The sequence below is a fragment of the Pararge aegeria genome, chromosome 12, assembly GCF_905163445.1.
Source record: "Pararge aegeria chromosome 12, ilParAegt1.1, whole genome shotgun sequence".
Classification (NCBI taxonomy): Eukaryota; Metazoa; Arthropoda; class Insecta; order Lepidoptera; family Nymphalidae; genus Pararge; species Pararge aegeria.
The window spans coordinates 2720255-2740769 of NC_053191.1; the positions used below are offsets into that span (position 1 = coordinate 2720255).

General features: G+C 35.6%; 1 protein-coding gene across 1 annotated transcript in view; it reads right to left on the reverse strand.

Annotated features, from left to right (window-relative positions):
* Positions 1-20172, reverse strand: part of LOC120627794 — a 28875-nt gene extending 8703 nt beyond the window's left edge. Inside the window, exons 1-2 of the mRNA XM_039895824.1 lie at positions 19987-20172; positions 18723-18880 (exon numbers count right to left, since the gene is read on the reverse strand). Of these exons, the coding sequence (XP_039751758.1) occupies positions 18723-18865 (143 nt within the window). The 5' untranslated portion in view covers positions 18866-18880; positions 19987-20172. The remainder of the gene's footprint in view (positions 1-18722; positions 18881-19986) is intronic.
* Between the last annotated feature and the right edge of the window lie 343 nt (positions 20173-20515).

Sequence of the window (20515 nt, forward strand, 5' to 3'; positions counted from 1 at the left end):
ATTATTATTATTTATTATTATTATATAATTAGATTATCATCATCATCACTATCGACCCATTTCCAGCCCACAACAGAGCACGGGTCTCCTCCCACAATGGGTAGGGGTTAAGGCCGTAGTCCACCACGCTGGCCCAGTGCGGATTGGTGGAGTCCACACACCTTTGAGAACATAGATTATAATAAATACTTTTAACTTATAATTCACTAACATGACTTTTAATGCCCACCCTACATGACGATTTTGACTGGTGCATATTTCATTTGTGTTTTTGCTTTTTTTTTTAAATTCCTTGTATCCATTAATGAACTACGACATTATCCGTGTCGCAAGTGACATTATCTGTAGCAGGTACATGTTATCGAAAAAATAATATGTATTTCATGGGCGTTGCTGTCAAAGTTCTTTAGAGGTCCACTATAGGCTACGTAACTACGCATCAGTTTCCATGAATGAAGGAATAAATACACACATACAGGTACTTTTATTGTACACCACAAAAAGTACATAAAAAGGAAAAGCATTACAAAACAACGTATAAAATCTAAATTTTATATCAGCCTTATCGCTACATAGCGGTAAATAAATATACTACGATAACACACATCGTCATCTAGCCCCAAAGTAAGCGTAGCTTGTGTTATGGGTACTAAGATGACTGAAGATTATTTTAACTAATAATATACGTACAGATAAACATCCAGACACTGAAAAACATTCATGTTCATCACACAAACATTTTCCAGTTGTGGGAATCGAACCCACGTCCTTGAACACAGAATGCAGGGTCGCTGCCCACTGCGACAATCTAACGTTTTATCATCCAAAACTGAAACGATTCAATTATATTTGGCATGCAAATTTCTCTATCTTTCTATAATGTTTTTTTATTCATTATTTTCTTTATATCTTCTGAACATAGCGGTAAAAGCAATGTATTATTGGTCATTTTAGAGTGTTAGCTAAAGTACCTATTTAGCTTATCAAGAAAAGAAATGATGTTTATTATAATAATAATAATAATAAGAATAATAAAATTTTATTTCAGGCATAGCCCATATACAGTGCACTTAACATTTTTTTTTAAATAACATAAAAGAAACACAAAAAATAAAATAAAATAAATGTTAGTAACAAAAAACCACTATCCTATGTTAGACAACTTAAATCCTAAACTATACCGGCCCAACAAACCAGGCTCTGGGTGTGGCCCTCCTATAGCCCGTGTGTGCACCATTCCAGCACCTCCAGAGGGGGCTATCCAGCTTATTGGCCCATGTGTTAAGGAGGGTGGTTTTATGTCTACACAGGACTTTGTGTTTTCGAAAAATAATTTTTGCTCTAGATCAGGGGTTCCCAACCTTTTTCTGCCGCCCTATTCTAGCTATTTAAAATAGATAGTTACTTGTTTGTTAGGTAGACAGGCGCAAAATATAAAACAACCTGATTATGAAATTATTTATTATGGTTTTATAACAATAATAAATAATAAATTTTAGCAAATGTTTAAACTAAGATTTTCATGGTTAATCAACATTTCTTAAGTATCGATCCATGCAACTTGGTCGAAATATCGACAAATCCAAAATATTATCGTGGTATGTACCCGTTGAACTATATTTTAGCAAATCTTCAACGATTTGCTTAAATATAGTTCAACGGGTACAAAGAATTGAGCAAAATAAAACTACCCCAACGATGGGATGGCTGGGCTGGGTGATCTGCACAAAATTTTCAAAGTGTGGGCCAAGCGGTGCCACTGCTGCACAGAAACTATCAAACGTTTTTTTTATTTTTTTAAGTACACTGCACGATTTTTTTCAAAGTGTGGGACAAGTTGTGGCACAAACACTATCAAAAAACTATTTTTCTTGATTTTTTTAAACGCCTCGCGGTGCACCTCTGTACATTCTACGGCGCGTCATGTGCTGCAGTGCCCAGGTCGGGAAGAGGCATTATTCATGACGATATATAAACTTAGATCACGCGAATCCCTTCGTTCCAAATTTAAAGAAATAGGTATACTTACAGTAGCCTCTCAATATATATATAATATAATCTTTATTAAACAAAACATAAGTCATTATAAACAAAAAGTCGATATAAAAAGTCGACTAACTAAAACGAACATAAACAAGAAACACAAGTTAACACAGTTACCGGGAGGGCGTTTCACATCCTAGCGGTACGTATCAGAAACGATAAAAAACGTTTAAAAATTACTAAGTAGCTTAGCATAAAAATGTTAGTAATTGTGTTCAGTGATTTAAACACTAGGATTCCCTGTGTCGTGGAAATAACTTCCTTCCTATTATGAAACAGAGCTTTCAGTAGGAATTTTGTTAAAAATAAATAAACAGCTTCAGTTTACAGCTTAAACAATTATTACCTACCGCTCAAGCTATAAAAATAGGCTGTCTTTCTCTAGAGATATTCTACTTCCTTCATAGCTCAGAATATAGTACGAGTTTTTACAAAGTTTGGGCATCAGTGATTAAACCAAATAGCCATGATTTCTGTCACTATTTAATAATCGTGTGAATAAATTATTCTTATTATTATTTTATTTATTAAGAATAGATATGCACCCTTAACTTCCCAGAATAGGGCATTTCTGAAGTCCTTTTTTATGGCTGGATATTAAACTATGTTAGGCACTGTCTTGTCTTGTCACTCTCGGTGTTTGTCGCTAGGGTGGCAACTTGCTACGGCAGAAGCCTCCCAGTTTATTGGTCCTGGCCTAAAATTAATGTGTATAGCGAGAAATCCAGAGTGTAAGAGATATTTAAAGACACCGACCTTGTTGGTTTAGCAAAACATAGTTAAAAAATAACAGAGACTGATAGACACAAAATCACAAATGACTGTTCCGGGGGAACCTATTAGTCTCACCTTCTCTATTAATATTTTCCTTAGGTTCCTATCATAAATATCTGTTTATAATCAAGTCAACCATTCAGTAGTTCCCGTGTAATTTTAAAGCACATTTTCTGTCGCAGAAAGGCGGTGCGCATGCGCATATCAGTCGATTGCAGTAACGTTTATCAAAGTCCGCATGTTACATATAGGGGTCGCCAGATAATTATGCCTACCCATTTTCTCGTTTTATCTTATAGAAGTTGAAGCAGAAAATGGTAGGCATAATTACCATATCGCTGCGCTCATGTTACCTTACTGGGCGTTTCCTCCATCCCTCTGAAAGAACGACTGTATGTAATAATAAGTTACCTTTGGTAAACTATAATCTAAACCCGCCAATGAATCAGTATATCCGGTTCTGTTCCACGTTAAGTGGGCTGATGATGCTTATAAGTTATGCAATTGCAGAGTAGTGGCTTAGTTCTCATTATTATCCACGGATTTACGGATCATTAGGTCCAGGTAGGTATTGATGCCCAGGTCGAGCCTTTGTAATTATGGGTGTTTCCTATAAAAGTTAGTTTCTTGCCATCGACCTTTAGTTCTATAAGTTCTTTTTTTGAACTTTAGTTCTATAAGACCGAAGTCCTGGTTTCGATCTAGGGCGTTGGTGATTTGGGACTTTTCTAGGATGCTAGTTACCAAACCAATAAAGTCGTGCGGCCGAGCTTTTAGAGCTCTGGTACAATGTTATAAAATGGTTAATATAACTGCTATATCCTAACAGGCTAAGATTGCAGTGAAGAGGTAAGTTAAAGAAGAAGTTTTAAAAAATGGCGCTTTGCAGATTTACCCCATTTCTCAGGGAAGGCGTAAATCCGCCAACCCACGTTAAAATATCTTAGAGGGTCTGGGCTCCCTCATGCAATGTGCAAGCGACATTTCATTTGTATGTCCATATAACTAAGTCGTAGGCGAGATTACGAAGGTTGCATTAAATCTAGCGCGTTCACATCTGCAAGTACACTTGTCGTGCAAACTCTAATGAGCTATCGGCGCACACTTCTAGGCCAATGTTACTCGCAAGGTACTGCAATATGCTACTTGCACAATATACTAGTGCAAGCAATACTGTCATATTTGCATAAGTTTTGGGCATTCTACTTGCAGGAGCTGACACGTTATGCTACGTTCACAAAGGAGTCAGCGATAGATCGCACAATGCACGTGCTAACGGCAGTTTTGGTTGGACGGATTTCTGCGATTTGCGTGCAACCGATAGCTGCCTCAGATGACCCGTAAATGAGACCTTTACAAGCATTGGAATTGCAATTGGCAGCGTCGCTATGGCAAAAACACCTGCAAAGTTGCAACTTTATGGCAATCGTGGCCTGAGGACCTTACCGTCGCCTCTCCTGCTCAAGAAGCGTTGATCGTTTCTCTCTTTTCCGTCATAGCACCCTGAAGGACGTCAATCGTAGATCTATTGCTAACGCTCACTAGCCAGCTAAATTAGAAACCATTGCTTTGGAGCGAAGCGATGGCAAGAGACCTGATGGTATGACGCTCGTTCCTTGGAGGCTGGGAAGGTCACTTGCTTGGGATTCAGCGTGTTTTGATACCCTAGATACATCACATTTTAGATGACCTTATCAATAGTGGATGCGGCAGATACTAGTGCCGAGCAGGCCAAGCGCAAATATGAAATCCGGTTTGAGAACATTATGGAGGACTTTCGGAGGCTCAAGCTCTTTTTGGTGAAGTGACAAAAAGAGTTGTTGAGTCTACCGGTAATCCTAGAGCCGGCAGCTACCTTGGCCCAAGAATTTGTATGCCTTTCAAAGCATCTTAAGCACTAATAACACTATGCCTCGCAGCGGTGGTTTCCAAAACGTTTCAGATTTTATTTATACTTATTTTACCGGAGAAACGGAGTTTAGCTTTAGACCTATCGACGCTGCTCCAATGCGGAAGTCAGGTAGCAGTAGTCCGGACTTTCTAGTAGCCATTTAAAAAAAAAAAATATTGTCCAACGAAAAGATAATGAGACCAATCCCGTTGTACACTTAATTAAATTGGAAGGTCTTAAAGTGCTTTCCTTGTCATAATGCTCCCGTTTGCTATCCCCTTTAACCGCTGCGAAAAGAATAACCCTATTTTAAGACCTGTCAGTTTAGTTTACTTTTGAGATTGAGTATACAGGTACAACAAAAATGGTACCATTGTTATTTATTTGGGATAAAACGTTATTTTTCGACATCTTAAAACTATCAAGAACTTCACTTGAACTCCTTGAAGCACGGGACACAGCGTAACTTTCCATCTACGGGTACTTTCCTACGCTTAGAATATCATTAGTGGGGCCAAACCTCCCGGAATCGGTCCCCGGAACTCATGATCTGTAGTCGAACTCGCTTATTACTAAATGAGGCAGTTACAGTCGCAAAGTCTTTCAATGGGTCACAAACCCAAAAATATAATTTCAGACGCTCAACTGTTAACTGTTTGTTTTATCATATTGGCCTGATTGATTATATTAAGAAATAACATTTTAATTTTAATTTATAGGTACACTAGCTGCACAGCACGGTATTAACCGCGGTGAAAAATAGTTTGGTCGCTTAATTCGGACGTGAGGGAAGGTCGATATTTGGTGTAAAAATACGAATGTTCCTATAAACTACCCTTGGGAATCGATGTTTTCCAGGACCAAAAGTAGCCTATGCAAATCTCTGTCCTTTCAACTAATTCTGTCATCTATGCCAGTTGGTTCACTCCGTTCATAAGAACGGAGTAAACGAAGTGGCCGGGCGATGTGACGCGGTGAGTCAATGTTTATTGTGTAGAATAAGAAATTACAGAATGTATGAAAAAAATTACCATCACAGAAGTTGTATGCGAAGGAATTTGCGAAGAACCGCTAATATCTATATACAGAATGGTACCCCAGGTTCGAATGTAATACCATCAAACCTGGTGTAGTGACCTGAAGGTAAGTATTTTTCGAAGGTTCGAAGGTACTGGAACACCTATAGGAGCGGAGCCTAGGTATGTCGAGTTTGGACTCTTTTCTTAGTGTTACAATGCGGTCCAGGAGTCATTGTTGGCAAACAGGTATACTATATATACAGGTTAACGATTAAAAAGTTAAATCAAATAAATAATAAATATACCTACTACTACAATACACACATCGCCATCTAGCCCCAAAGTAAGCGTAGCTTGTGTTATAGGTACTAAGATAGCTGATGAATATAATACACATAAATACTAACAATATACAAATAAACACTCAGACAATGAAAAACATTCATGTTTACTACACAAACATTTTTTCCAGTTGTGGGAATCGAACCCACGGCTTTGGACGCAGGAAATATTTAATCGTTTACTACTTATTACGTCCTTATCCAAATGATGCCAACGGGACTCTGTTGTCTGTCCGTTCGTCTGTCAACGGGCTATATTCCATTTCTTTTATTCCACTTCAAGTTAGCCCTTGGCTGCAATTTCACCTGGTAGAAAGTTATGATGCATTCTAAGATGGCAGCGGGCTAACTAACTATAACTATCTAACTATTTTAGATTTAGACACCTCGTTAACCTTGAAAATGACACCCATATCCCATATGTCCATATTACTCGGCAGCCATCTTTAATTTAAAAATAAGGGATACTCTGTAGGATTTCATAGCGACTATAAAAACGAGCCCAAACTCTGTATACAGTGCTCTTGTTTTGTAGGAGTTCCAGTACGAACCACAGGCGGGCTTCGAAGGTCACCTTAGGGACAACCGCAATCAGAGAAATACTACTTTGTAATACATCCCTAATTTCCAATCAATAATATGTGATATTAGATAAATATCTTTTCATCACACTTGCTCGTAACGTGGACCTTATTACATCGGTGTAAGGCTCGTAATCAAAGATATTATACAAGCGTGTGTTAGTTAATTAGTGTCTTATTTCTGATGTCCTGAAGTTAAGTTTGTACCTCACTGCAGATAGTATTGAACCTTTTTTTTTTGTTGATATATTAGTTTTTAAACATTTTTTTTTTTTTTAAATGCAGCATCCTAAGTATTCATGTGTCTGTGGTACGGGAGAAGTCCGTAGTTTAAGAGTGAATTTGATTCAAGTTAATCCTCGTAGCTGAATCCTTGCCTAACTTTACAGCTGCTTCGGTGGCGTGCTCTCTGACAACGTCCTGTACGATTTTTATTTTTTTATTTAAGACTAATCGAACCTTTACCTTTCTTTCATACGAAAATTGCCCAGTCTGGAAAAATCTTTAAGAACTCGGACCATACTTCCAGATGAATCGTCTCGAGTTTCCAACGCAAAAAGCTCTTAGCTTTGCAGACTACACGATCTATGCGTCCGTAAAAGCATTTCAGCAAGTAGCCAAAATAAAAATATTGCTTGCTGTAAGTATATAATATAATAAAAATATTGCTTGCGAAATTTAGCTGTACATAATATCATGGTTTTTCGTCCACAGTATGAATTCCAAATAAAGTTCACAATGACGAAATTTGAATTTGCATGATTAATAGCTTGATACATAAGATGATGCGCTAATATTGATTGAAATTCTTCTACGATCTCATCGATTGTTAGAAAAAAGATGTTTGTTATATTTTGCAAGTTGTTTTTATATTATAAGATAACCACAAAGAAATGTTATTGTATTCCTTGTGTGATATATGAGAAGGCCGACGGAAATACTTCACGAAGTTTTGGAGTAGAAACTTTAGCAGGTTTTGCTAGCGTAGGGTGGTTGAGTAGTTGACCAGGTATCGGTTGTTGACTACCTGCAGCATAAAGTGTAAATATTAAGAATTCCCGTCGCTGTGTATTTCGTTTATTATTGGCTATATTTCGTGGCAACTATGAGAAATCAACCAATCAAGCTGTCACTACAAAGAGACAAAGAATATAGCCTACAATTGCGTTTTAATACGGCTCGTTTTTGGAGTGCTATAAGCAGTATGGCTGCCATTGCCTATTCTCTAGTTTAGATCACATAATCACCACTGAACACAACAACCAAAATTGGTCAACCACTGGTAAGTCGAATTTTTGGAATTGTATTTTAAAAAACCCAATGGCTGGATGGTGGTGTTTCTACAATCTATTCGTATCAAACTAATAAATAAATACAGTAGACGTGAACATCGAAACTATTTAATTTGACGAGATTTTCAAGTGAAACTGTCCCAATTGGTTTGAGACTAGTTTAAGTTTAGCTTTCAATACCAATTGCTGACCTATTTTTATTTAAAAAGATAATTTATATATCCAGCTGCATCCATTTTGCCTACCATTTAGTATCAGATTGCAACCTAAGGGGTTTTTAATACAGGAAAAATTGTAACCTCAGATAAAAATCAAAGCGCTACTAAGCGATAAGGCCGCCCTTTGTATCCTACTTTTTAAGTTTATTTTTGTTGTGTCCATTGTTCTTTTTTACTATTTGTGGTGTACAAATAAAGTGTATAAATAAAATAAATAAAGGTAAATTATAAATCAGGTGTAAACATAAAACTTATTAAAAGCGTGAATCTTTAAATGTTTCAGCACAAATAAACGCGTGCTCGTGCACTAATAATGCCGACTTGACAGACAGATTACAACTTAAAAGTTGTCCAAATATAGGACCGTAGATATTTTCATACAACCTAAACTTTGTGACAATAACTGTGATAATAGACCTATTTTTTTATGGTCCGAGCCTGGTGTCCCGTTCCCAGTCCCCACCCCATCCTAGTTCATCAGAATACTAAGAGATGGCGCTGATTTATTTGTTGGTCTAATTATTGAAAAATGTTTGTTCGCAGGACGACGTCCTTCACTTATATTATGGCTGTGTGAAGAGGTACAGGTTTGTTTATTTTATACTTCAACGTACATCACACGGGTTTCAACACTCGAAAATAAACGCAAGCCGGTTAATACCTTTTTATGAGACAATATAAAAATCTTTAAACTTCTACGAATGACGAAGATGCATTCGGTATGTCTAGACGAAAAACGCAAATAGTGGCCAGCTGCAGTTCAATTAAAGTTGTAGATTCTTGTAAAAAAAAACGGGTGTAGTTTTTATCTTAATGGTAACTTTTCAATTAAATATATCTCTAAAAATGTTTCGTTTAATGTTAAGCACTTTTGTTTGTACCGGCGGTCTAACAAAAGCTGCTATTGCGACTTAACTATTATAGGCCGATATATTTATTCCCTTGCGGACTTTTTTGTAGGTAACAATGAGTACTTAAGTTGTGTAGTAAATATTTTTTATATATTATCAATAGTTTACTAAAAGCACATAATACATTAGTACCTACCTAAATTATGTTTTGTTATATAAGAACTCTCTTAACAAGTAATATTTATCGTAATTATGCCTAGAATTTAAAAAATGGTAAATCTCGAGCTTTTCGATGTAGTGATCGAATTTAAAGAATAATATTATTCAAAATAAAAGCACATAGGAACGCAAAAATAACACTGTAAATATCAAATAATCCTTCTAGTTCAGCTGTTGATGAATTATACGTGGTCGTGATGAAATCGTCGGTTAAAACACTGAAAAGATTATCAACAGTAGAAAAGAAAAACAAATTCAACCCTGTTACTGACAGAAAAATGATATCGAAAAACAAAAAACTATAAACAATTAGGAGGCAACTAACTCCTTCTTATATCATACAAAATAATTAAATAGAAGATACCATTTTAAAAGTAATAAAAAAAAAGTTCGCTTGCAGGATCTACTTGATAGAAGAAACTTAATAGATGAACTCTTACAAACTTGCCACCTAATATATATCTTTACTCATGTAGCTCTTGCTCCTTCTCTCTACATTATATATTTCTTCTCCCTCATCTAACGAAATATGACTTACCCCGGCTCCACAACCTAGCACCATAGTTGGTGCCAACGTTGGTCAGCAGTTCTGAAATATCCACACGATGGAGTGAATTAACGTTATGTTAATTTACTCAAAGGTAGAGCCAAAGTGAAGATGACTATGTTGATGCAGGCGGCTTTACAATGCTGAACGACTATAATTATTTTTTGTTGTATAAATTATCGTTCTAAGATGACATCAAGCATAATCTTAGAACGAATAAACATTACCTACATATTTCCTTTGGAAAAAATCGACACCGAAAGGCAAACTTCCAACTTTCCAAAATTGGGTGATGGGTCCAATGCGAACGCACCGTTCACTCTTAATGCTCAGTTAAATAACCCAAGCTGCCTTACCAAGTTCTTGCAGACCTTGTAAGATTTGATAAGCTCGCGCACCTGATCAGAGCCAGTCACACAGCATCATTGCATTGTAGAGGTGTACCTACAATTTCGTCGCTGCGGCCCTATGTTATAAGCACGACTTCTCCAATGCAATTGCGCCGTGAACCTTAGGTTTTACTAAATATATTTCCTATTAGTGTCCTAATACAAGAAAAAAAAACAATTGGCCTACATTGCAATTTGTAATACACACCCTATCAGAATTAGTTCTTTAGTTAAGATATAATATTTACGTACGTACATTATGAAATTATTTTATTACAATAATACTGTGATAAAATAATCAATCAATTGATAGTCTAGAACAGTCCACTGCTGGCAGCTGGACAAAGGCTTCTCCCAATCGGAGGATTTGCCCATAGTCACCATGATGGGCAGACGGATTGGTGATCGCAGAAGTTGGTTGGTTCTCCGCTTTTCTTCCTTATTCAGTTAGAAGAGGGGTGGTGACAACTGTATTCTGATCCGCCGTCACCACTCGGCACATATAATTATGTGTGGAAGTGTATCAGTTTGTTTGTTGCCTTACCCCACACCAATATTGGATGAAATATGGCAATTATATATATGGATCGCATCTAGAAAATAGGCACAGGACAGGATACTTTTTGTTCCCGAAGCACATGGGAAACATTCCCACTACATCCAGTGGGAGTGGGGATAGTTTTTTTACCTATGCTCGGCTTCAGTCTAATAACCAATAGGTATTGGCAGTTTTTTGCATCGAGCTTACATTCTAGATCTTTTTTCATCCGGGGAAGAAAAACCGTCCATGATTTTTACTACCTGAATATATGCAGGTTTAAGAGTAGATAGATATAGATATTTATTCCCAATAAACTACTATTACTTTTTTGCCTGACTGTTGAGCAAAGACACCAGTCTTTCTTTCCTGTCTCGATCCATGGCTATCCATTAACATCGGTGTCATAGGATTTTTTTCAGGATGCCTCGTGTTATCTATCTACGTTAACTTATTCATATGGAATTGAAAAAGCGATCATCCAAAACCTCACGCAAAGCATACAAGTTATATTTAAGTTTAAGGTAGTAAGGTAGGCAGTGCTTTTGTGCATGTATGAAGTGCACGCCACCGCCCATCACGATCCTATTTAATGTGTAGGACATTACGCATCCAAAGCGTATATATATAAGATAGGAAGTAACGCTGTGTGCTGTGTTTGGCGGGTGAGCTATAGAATAATTAAGGCCCATTATCCATGTTGTACTAACTGTAAACAAAGTAAGACCCTATTGTGTAAACAAAACGAAATTATTTGTAATTGTAAAATTACATTTGTCACATAAGATTCAAAAATAATATCAATATAACTACACCTATAAAAAAATTGCGACGCAAAGTTATAATTATTTTATTGTGTTTTTTACAAACTTCTATTTTTGTTTACACAATTATTTAAATTTCTAATATGAACAGGGTGAAATTTTCTACCTACGTATGTTTATTCGAGCGCCATATAGGGACAATACTTTTTTCCAGTATTGTAACTAGATGGCGCTCTTTTGATGCCATACAAATTGTAAACTACAATTTACAAATTGTAAACTACAATTTGTATGGCATCAAAAGAGCGCCATCAAGCCTTATGCGTTTTTTTTAATGCAATTTAAATTGCTTGAAACAAATTGCGATTTCGTTGATACACTGTTAAAGGAAACTCAACATCCCAAAGAAAACAGTAATTCGACGAAATGTTAATAGACCAAATGAGGAAAAAAACAAAATAGTGTGTGAAGGCCATTAGACTCACTCAGCCGCTCCAATCGTGGCTCGGAAATGGTTGATTTTGCCAGTAAATATGAGTTAACAGATATGATATCTTTAATATGTTGTTTTTAATTTTTTAGGACACTAAATAATTTCATAACGGTCAATTAACCTAATTTAGATTCAGTTTAAGTCGCGATTAAAAAAAGGTATACGAACGACATTTGTGAACCTTAATAAAAGGAGATATACGACATATCTGATAATTGAGCGAAATCAAATTAGAAAAGGTTTTTCTTACTAACCGGTAAAATATACGTTACCGAAAATGTAACCTTAATGATTCTAAAACAAAATGGCCGCTTATTATCGTGTTCTTCGAAGTACGGTGGAGAAACTTATGGAGAATACTTACCAACAGGACTGTTGAGTAAACACGTAAAACTCACTGACTTCCATGGGCGTACTCAGGGAGTGGGCAGGAGAGGGCAGCTGCTACTCTCTGATAATCTCTCAGAAATCAGACAGACGAAACCTCCCTCCCGAAAAATCAGATTGATATCGACAGAAAAAAATTACAATTTTGGCTCTATTACAAATTTGACGATCTGACCTAAAATCTTACTAATACGAGTTTCTACGGAACTAAAATAAGAATCACTACACCCACTTCGTTATTAGTTTTAAAGAAACTCGTCTGTCAAATGTGTTGCTTCAAATGAAAACAAATACAATATTAAAGCAGTCACAACAGAGATCACTGGGCTGCTGTCAGTTGTCACTTGGTTTTTGCCTGAAATTGATAGACGCAATTTTGGCGCTGTGTTTCGCTGTAATACTAATGTCTAGATTGTTAGTTCTAGAGACACTTGTATGTTACACGAGGGTTTCAAATGTGTATAAAATTTTACTTGTCATCTTATAGACTCAGCTAGTCAAGTGGTAGCAATAGTTTGACTTCTATCACTTGGTTTTAGCTTCCAAATGATTGACGCCATTTTGGTGCTCTAAATGTGAAGGTGTAATAGTAGTGTCAGTTCCAGAGACACTTGTATGTCACATGAGGAGCTTCAAATGGGTACAAAATTTGACTTGTCATCTTATAGGGTCAGCTAGTCAAGTGGTAACAACAGTTGGACTTCTATCATTTGGTTTTAGCATCGAATTGATTAACGCCATTTTTGTGCTCTACATGTGAAGCTGTAATAGTAGTGTCTAAGGAGCTAAAATTTAAATTACTTAAAACTATGTATATTATTACTTCCAGACACCATCGATGGTGGCGCTGGAAATGGGGACACTGTTTAGGCTGAACTTGTACAGGAACACCCAGTCTCAGTTTAGTGTGTTAATAAAAGAGGTCAGTAATAAAACGAGAGTTAATAGTTACAGGACAGCGAGAAGGTAAGGCCTTAAAATATAATATTACAATCGTAAAACTAATAGACAAGGACACAAAATAGACAACTTCCTTTGCCCGTCAGTGGATAAAAGTCTTACGAAGCTTGATGAAGCTTTTCTATCCAGTATTTAAAAGTAACTTACAGGTAGTGGATATCTAAGTAAGAAAGAAAGAAATGAAATTATTTAATTTAATTTTTATGTAAATCTTGTACAACGTGTAACCGAATCATGAAATACTATTGAAGGGTGCATAAGTATATTTCATAAGAAATCAATCTGTAAAAATATTAAATCGAAAGAAGCATATATTTATTTTTCCATTCAAACTAATTTAAAACATAATTAATAAACCCTATTGAAGTTAAAAGACCGACCAGAGCTTAGTACCTGTTATATGCGATGCCTGCTATATAGCCTATAAAGTACTAATTCGGTTTTCATTTACATGTTGTTTAAGTAAAAATTCCGCTTCCATGTTACTGTTTGCAAAACTCTGAGAGTAGTCTATCATAATTACAATTTTAAAGGATAAACATCCGATGCTGCACATAGGTCTTATGTAGGAACTTCCTCCGCAGTCCTTTGCAACATATTGTCTAGCAACTCGGTTGATGTCTGTCCAATTATCTGTATATTATAAGTAATTATTCATAAAAATCTTCATCAGTCATCATAGTACCCATAACACAAGCTACGCTTACTTTGGGGCTAGATGGCGATGTGTGTATTTGTCGTAGTATATTTATTTATTTAAAAAAAAAAAAAATATTAGGGCTACAAACACTGTCCACCACGCCACTAAAGAATCCAAACGTCCATCGGCGTGTTCGAAAATTGCCATGTTACCTTCGCATCTCTTTTAGCTATGTCGGTAAGTGTAGTTAGTCTACGGATGTTCTCATTTCAGATTTAGTCACGTTACTTACGAGCGTTACTATCTCCGTTGCCAGCTGAGTGACCCAAAAGCCTTATTATGAGGTCCATAGTTTCGAAGCCATAAGTCATCACTGGCAACACACTGTACCCGGTCCGCCTTATTTATAAACGAGGCATAACGTAGGGACAATTATGCACCGTTTTGTCACACATCACCTCACAGAACCTTTCAAATGTCTCCTCTGAATAACGGAAATCCGGCGTTGCCCGGTGAGTACTTATAAGTAGTCGATGAAGTGATTTTTGTGTTTGTTTATAATTTTATCCCTCAGTTTTTACGGGAATCATAGCGGAGCGTTTGCGGTACGGCCAGTGGATATTTTCTCCTTTAGTTGCAATGTGATGTTCTAATAATAACACATACGGCAATTTTCTAAGTTAATAGTCAACCTTACTGTTCTGCTATTTAGGGCGCACTTCGATTGGTCGATAACTCGGCCGGAATGCAGGGGATTTCCCGATGGCTAACTACTAGTTACATCGGCTAGACGATACACAGCATCCGGGTTAACACCTAATGACATTCATCATTTTTGGGGATTTAATAAAAAAATACCAGAAAGCTCTCAGCCTTGTCGTTTCTATCATTAAAACTATTAATGTATATTGCATACAAAAAAAACTAAGTCATGTTATTTCTGTAAAGTGAAACACACTGAGTACCCAAAAACGTCATGTGATTCGACAACGTCGGGGGTCAGTGGCCGTTCGATTACAGAGTAATAACGAGCAGAGTAAAATATTAAATATATCGCAAACTACAGAGTTAAAAAAGAGTCGTAGACCAAAAGTTGTTAGTTTTAATGTAAACAACTACAGGCCGAGAGCTTTCTGGTATATTTTATTTAACCCTGTATATTTCATATCCTTGGCATAATTTTCAAAAAGCTCTGATAGGTTTCATTTGGACAAAAAAAAAGCGGACGTGGACGAAATCAACACTATCGTTGTGTGACACACATGCTCAAATATAAAAACTTACATCCTCGGTGTAGTGTTTAATATGTTCTATTCTATTCATTCTACTTTAGTTGTCGCAATAGGCACATTGGTAGACTGTCGGTTGTTAAGGCAAACCCAATAGTATTTACAGACCATTGATAGTAGTTACGACATTCTAAATATATTTTGAGGTCAATACTCGATAGTTTGACGAGCGATAGTTCCATATTCATATTTAGCAATATTCAAATGAGAATCACGAGGTCCTAGGTTCGAATCCCGTCAGGCCAATAATTGCCTTAGTTAGGATATTGTTGGTTTCCATCCCCGTGCCTCGGAGCGCACGTTAGGCCATCGGTCCCCGTTATCACAACCTGCATTGGAGCAGAGTGGTTGGACATTTTACTTATTTCCTTTTTTCCTATGAGAGGTTTGTGCCCAGCAGACATTAAGGGGCTGAGACGACGGATAATATTAACAGCCAAATATTCGAGCCAAAATCCATTTTTGCTAATTATGTGAAATACTAATTATAATTCGATTAATCCTGAAGTATTTAAGGGAAAGAGTATTTGTAAGGTTGTGAAAGCAAAATAATTTCCATTCTTAATTGTCTAATAAAATGGAATTTCGAAATTCCAATATGAGTAGGGCTTTTGATCTTTATCAATGCCACAGAAGAATGCATCCTAATCTAAAATGAATTATTTGCAGCATCAGAAAAAAATTAACATTGCTTGACTAAATTGCTTTAAAAACTAAAATAATTATCCCATAAGAAAAAAGGGATTCGAGAAAAGCCTAGGCGAATATATATAAATATGTTGAATTCTCCATGGTGTTGAAACCAACATAATATGGGTGCAAAAAAAAATAATTCTGTGGGAGTCATCCATATTGGATTTATAAAAATTATGTTGTTGCAAAGTTTGGCGAAAGCAGAGTGACATAAATAAAAATTGCTAATTAAATAAATACTAGAAATAATATTTAGAATCGGACTGTACACAACTTATTTATGATATTAAAAGAAATGTCTAGTCTACAAAAGCCTGTAAGAGCTTAAAAGTTGTTTCCAAGACTCAACCAGATCCTTAAAGATTAATTCATAAAGGGGACCTCAGTGAGTTCAATACTAGAAATAATATTTAGATTCGGACTGTACACAACTATTTATGATATAATAAGAAATGTCAAGTCTTAAAAAGCCTGTAAGAGCTTAAAATTTGTTTCCAAGACTCAACCAGATCCAAAAAGATTAATTCATAAAGGGAACCTCAGAGAGTTCTTTTAAAGAATATTATGCATGTTTCTAACATGATAAATATTTTTCACAAGTTTCTCCAAAAGCACATTTACTCGTAGTTGACTTAAGGATCAATAGACCAACAGGGTCGGCTTTGAATGTACCTGTCCATTTCTGTCACATCCCCATCGATCTATCGAGTGTTTAATTTGAACCGTGTAAGCCTTAATACTAAATCTACGACCGACGGGCCGCTCATCTGATCTGCGCTGAACTTTTTCCGCACCCTCCTTGACCTTGCACCTCCAGCCTATTATACATACTCATAAAATAGTCAGGTAAAAATAGCCTCTCAGCAGCAATATATGGATGTCCAGTTATATTCAAGATGGTCTTAATAATATGTAACTGATTATCATGTTGTCCCACATTTTCTATGAAAATTTAAGCAGCATGACTTAATCTCAGTAATAGTTGTTTATATGAAGCACTTATCAGTTCAGCTTAAGGTTAAAAACCAATCTTTTACCATACAGAAGACTGGAAAACGCAAAGGTAGCAGTTTAGAAATAAATGTGTAAAGTGTTTGTTGTTGATTAGAAATAGAAAATAATAATATCTTAACTATGATCTAAAAAAATAAATAAATGTAGCTTTTTTATTTTTAAGTTGTTCATAAAAAGGAAACCCAAATGTGGGTGGTTAAACACATCTTTAAGTTTTAAGTTGATGAAAAAGGGGACATTTTTTATTTAGCTAAAACAAATTTTCTGACATTTTGCAGATGCAGCATAAGTCTTAAACACAGTTTTAGCAAAATTACAAAAAGTCGTCATTATAATTAGCACCACGGTCATGCTTTATTTAAAGAAACACTGATGTTTCATCCAGTTCTGTCAAATTTACTCTACACCTTACTGTCAGTCCAACATGGGTTTCAATTAACATTAGAAATAATATAATAATTGTTTATACACTTCAATCTATTTCAATGATCAGAATCAACATTGTAATAGACACAAGCCACAACAAAACAGTGTGGAGTCTCTAGGTACCTTCGAAATGCTGATAGCAAGTCAATCTCTCATCACATGTTATAGGTGACCCAAAGTCAATTTAATAGGATGCCAATTACTCCCTATCTGCCTATAGTTTATACATGCTAATCTGATTTTTCTATCTTACCATATCTGAAACTGATTTACATATCTAAAAAAAGTACATTATGTACTCAAAATAATTATGAGTTTTATTCTTACTCACATTTTGAATGTAGTTCCAATCCATTCAGTAATTTTTCAATATTCATATAACTAAGGGGAATAAGTAGCAACTTAATATTATTTTAGATTAATAGTGTATTGAGTAAATAAAATATGCCTATAACTTAGATACCAATTGGCATTTTAAAATGTTTGTTGTGTAGGTATGAAGACAACTTAATTCACATTTCTTTTATTTGAAAGAAAATAAATCTACTCTTCTAAAGCTATTGAGATCCTTGTATTGTAATATTGCATATGAAAAGTGTTCTTAGAAACCCCATATTATAAAACTTTGATGCATTTAATGTTATGATCCCACCTTGATTTGAATTGATTTTGGTACTAATTTGGCTGTATCATAATTGTCTAGTCTTATTTCTTAATATTATTAATTATATTTGGCAGATATATCAATTAAATTAAGAATGTGTAATGTGTATACAATCATATTAGCACCACTATATAGTAATTTGAGCCCATAACAATATTTGCGAAGATTGCACTGTCATACACACTAATTTGACAACACAAACTCAAATCTTAAACGTACAAGCAGTGTCTACTTCTAGTGTTGTCATTGAGTTTATGTTTTGTGTACAACATAATTACAACCAACCTAAAGGTATATAATACAGGGGTGTAGCAGCTGAATTCACTGTGACAAGTTTGATGAGGTACTTTGATAGAAGTTGAAGATTTGTAATATAGTAAATAGCTTATGTTTATCAGCTAGAATGCTTTGCAAACATTGCAAATTCTGGCCGTCAACCTGAACAGTGGGCAGTTTACACAGTTTAAGGAATGATTTACTTTGAAATTGTACAATATTTCATATGTAATTTTATTGTCCACCTACCAATATACAAATAGACTGATTAGAGGTTTAGCTATTCACTAATTAGAGATACTTACTGTATTACAAACTTTCAGCTTTTGTTAAGTAACTCTTCAAATTTCCTTCCAGCTCAGATATTGTTTTTGTATATTTTATATTTTGTAGTTTATTTGTAGTATAGCTACCTGAACGCAATGAACGCATCTCCAAGCTCGCCTCCTACGATGTGGACACCACCCTCAGGAATAGAGAGGCCTCGAAAGAAATTCCTAATGTCAAGAGCATTAGCAGACCAAGGGAGGTTCTGAAGTCTTATGATGACACTCATGTTTGCACCAAGTTCCTAGAAAATAGAGGGAAATGCAGGTCCATTTTTGTGTACTCAAACAAACATTCTAGTCTTTTATATGAGAGCAAACTAGCATATATTTAATTTTGAACTCCTTATTAAATCTAAAGCTTTTTGAATTGTATACAACAAAAATAATACTGCAGTTAATTAAGAAAAATGATGCAGTTGGATTTTTATCACACTGATTACGTACAAAGAATGTGAACATATGTCATATTAGTCTCTGCATACAAAGACTATAAGTGTAAGGGTGGTAGTTATACATATTATTATAGGATTAAAACATAAAATATTTGAGAACTTTTATTTCCAACTGAGTGTAGTTGTTCAATGGTTTCTACAGCACCAGCCTGGCTAGCATAGGGAGGAAGCAAAAATGTTATGTCCAGTTATCCACTAGCAAGGGACAAAATTTTTTGGTCCACTTACCAAAACATGGCAATGGAGGAAATGGGAAATTGATTTCTCTTCAAAGCACATATTATTTCCACCCTAAGCTTCCGTACTAGATAGTCATTTTGCCAAAATCAAATTTAAATCTCTGAACTAAATTGATTGGTTTAAAAGTAGTGCTGACCTTTTCCCACAGTTTTACTTTGAAATGGAACTTCTTTCCTTCCTATTGACAAGCATATTGTTTACAGTAACACTGTAACATGCCCCATACATGTGACTTTTTTTTCCTTCTGGCTTTACACACACAGATTAGCCGTCAGCTTAATATATAAGGGACAAGTTATAGTAAATGGACTGTAGAGATTTAAGTAAGCAAAACAGAATTATTGACACCAAGTTAGGCAGTGACAAAATTCCACTTGTTCCTGTGTCAAGTATAATGTAAGGAAATGTATCAGTATTAGTTAATTCGAGTCTTTTGGTTTCTACAATTGTAGGTACAGAATTCATAACATGTACAAATCTCAGCGACGCACTATATGCATATTTAATCAGTAACTTTATTATATGAGAGATCGTATAGAGATAATGATGTACTATAACATAACTTCTAACTTACAGTGCCAGGCCAGCTTTTGAGACAAATTATTTCGAATAGACTTACGTGGCTATAAAACAAAAAATACTTATCAGAAACTCACCTACGAATATCCTACAATTTAAATAAAACACTTCCTACAAATAATATAGCATGTTTCTGCACAGTTTAATCACAAAAAACAATAAGCACATAAGACATATTCCAGTACTTAATCAACAACCCAAAACCAAAACTAAAAAGTAGATAACAAAATGGCGAATGGCAATTTTTCAATGTTCACGTTGTCCGTGCGCGGTCTACTCTATAATCTATGATAGCGCTGCCGCGCCGACCAAAGAAAAAGTAATAACTATTACAAAAAAGTTTACGGCCAATGAGGATATAAGTTTCACATCCATGGTTTTGACATTCGAGCGCACTGAGAATAACGCGAGTCGGTGTTGACTCTTGAAGGTAGAATAAGGTCCTCTGCGCAACTAATAAACTAACGATTCTTTTTTCTTTGAAAACCAGTTTAAAACGTTGGATTGGGAAAAACGAGGACACACTTGTGGTTTGCTGACGACGTGGTTGTCTTGGCAGAAACTCCTCAAGATCTCGAGGAGACGCTGAATAGCCTAAGCGAGACG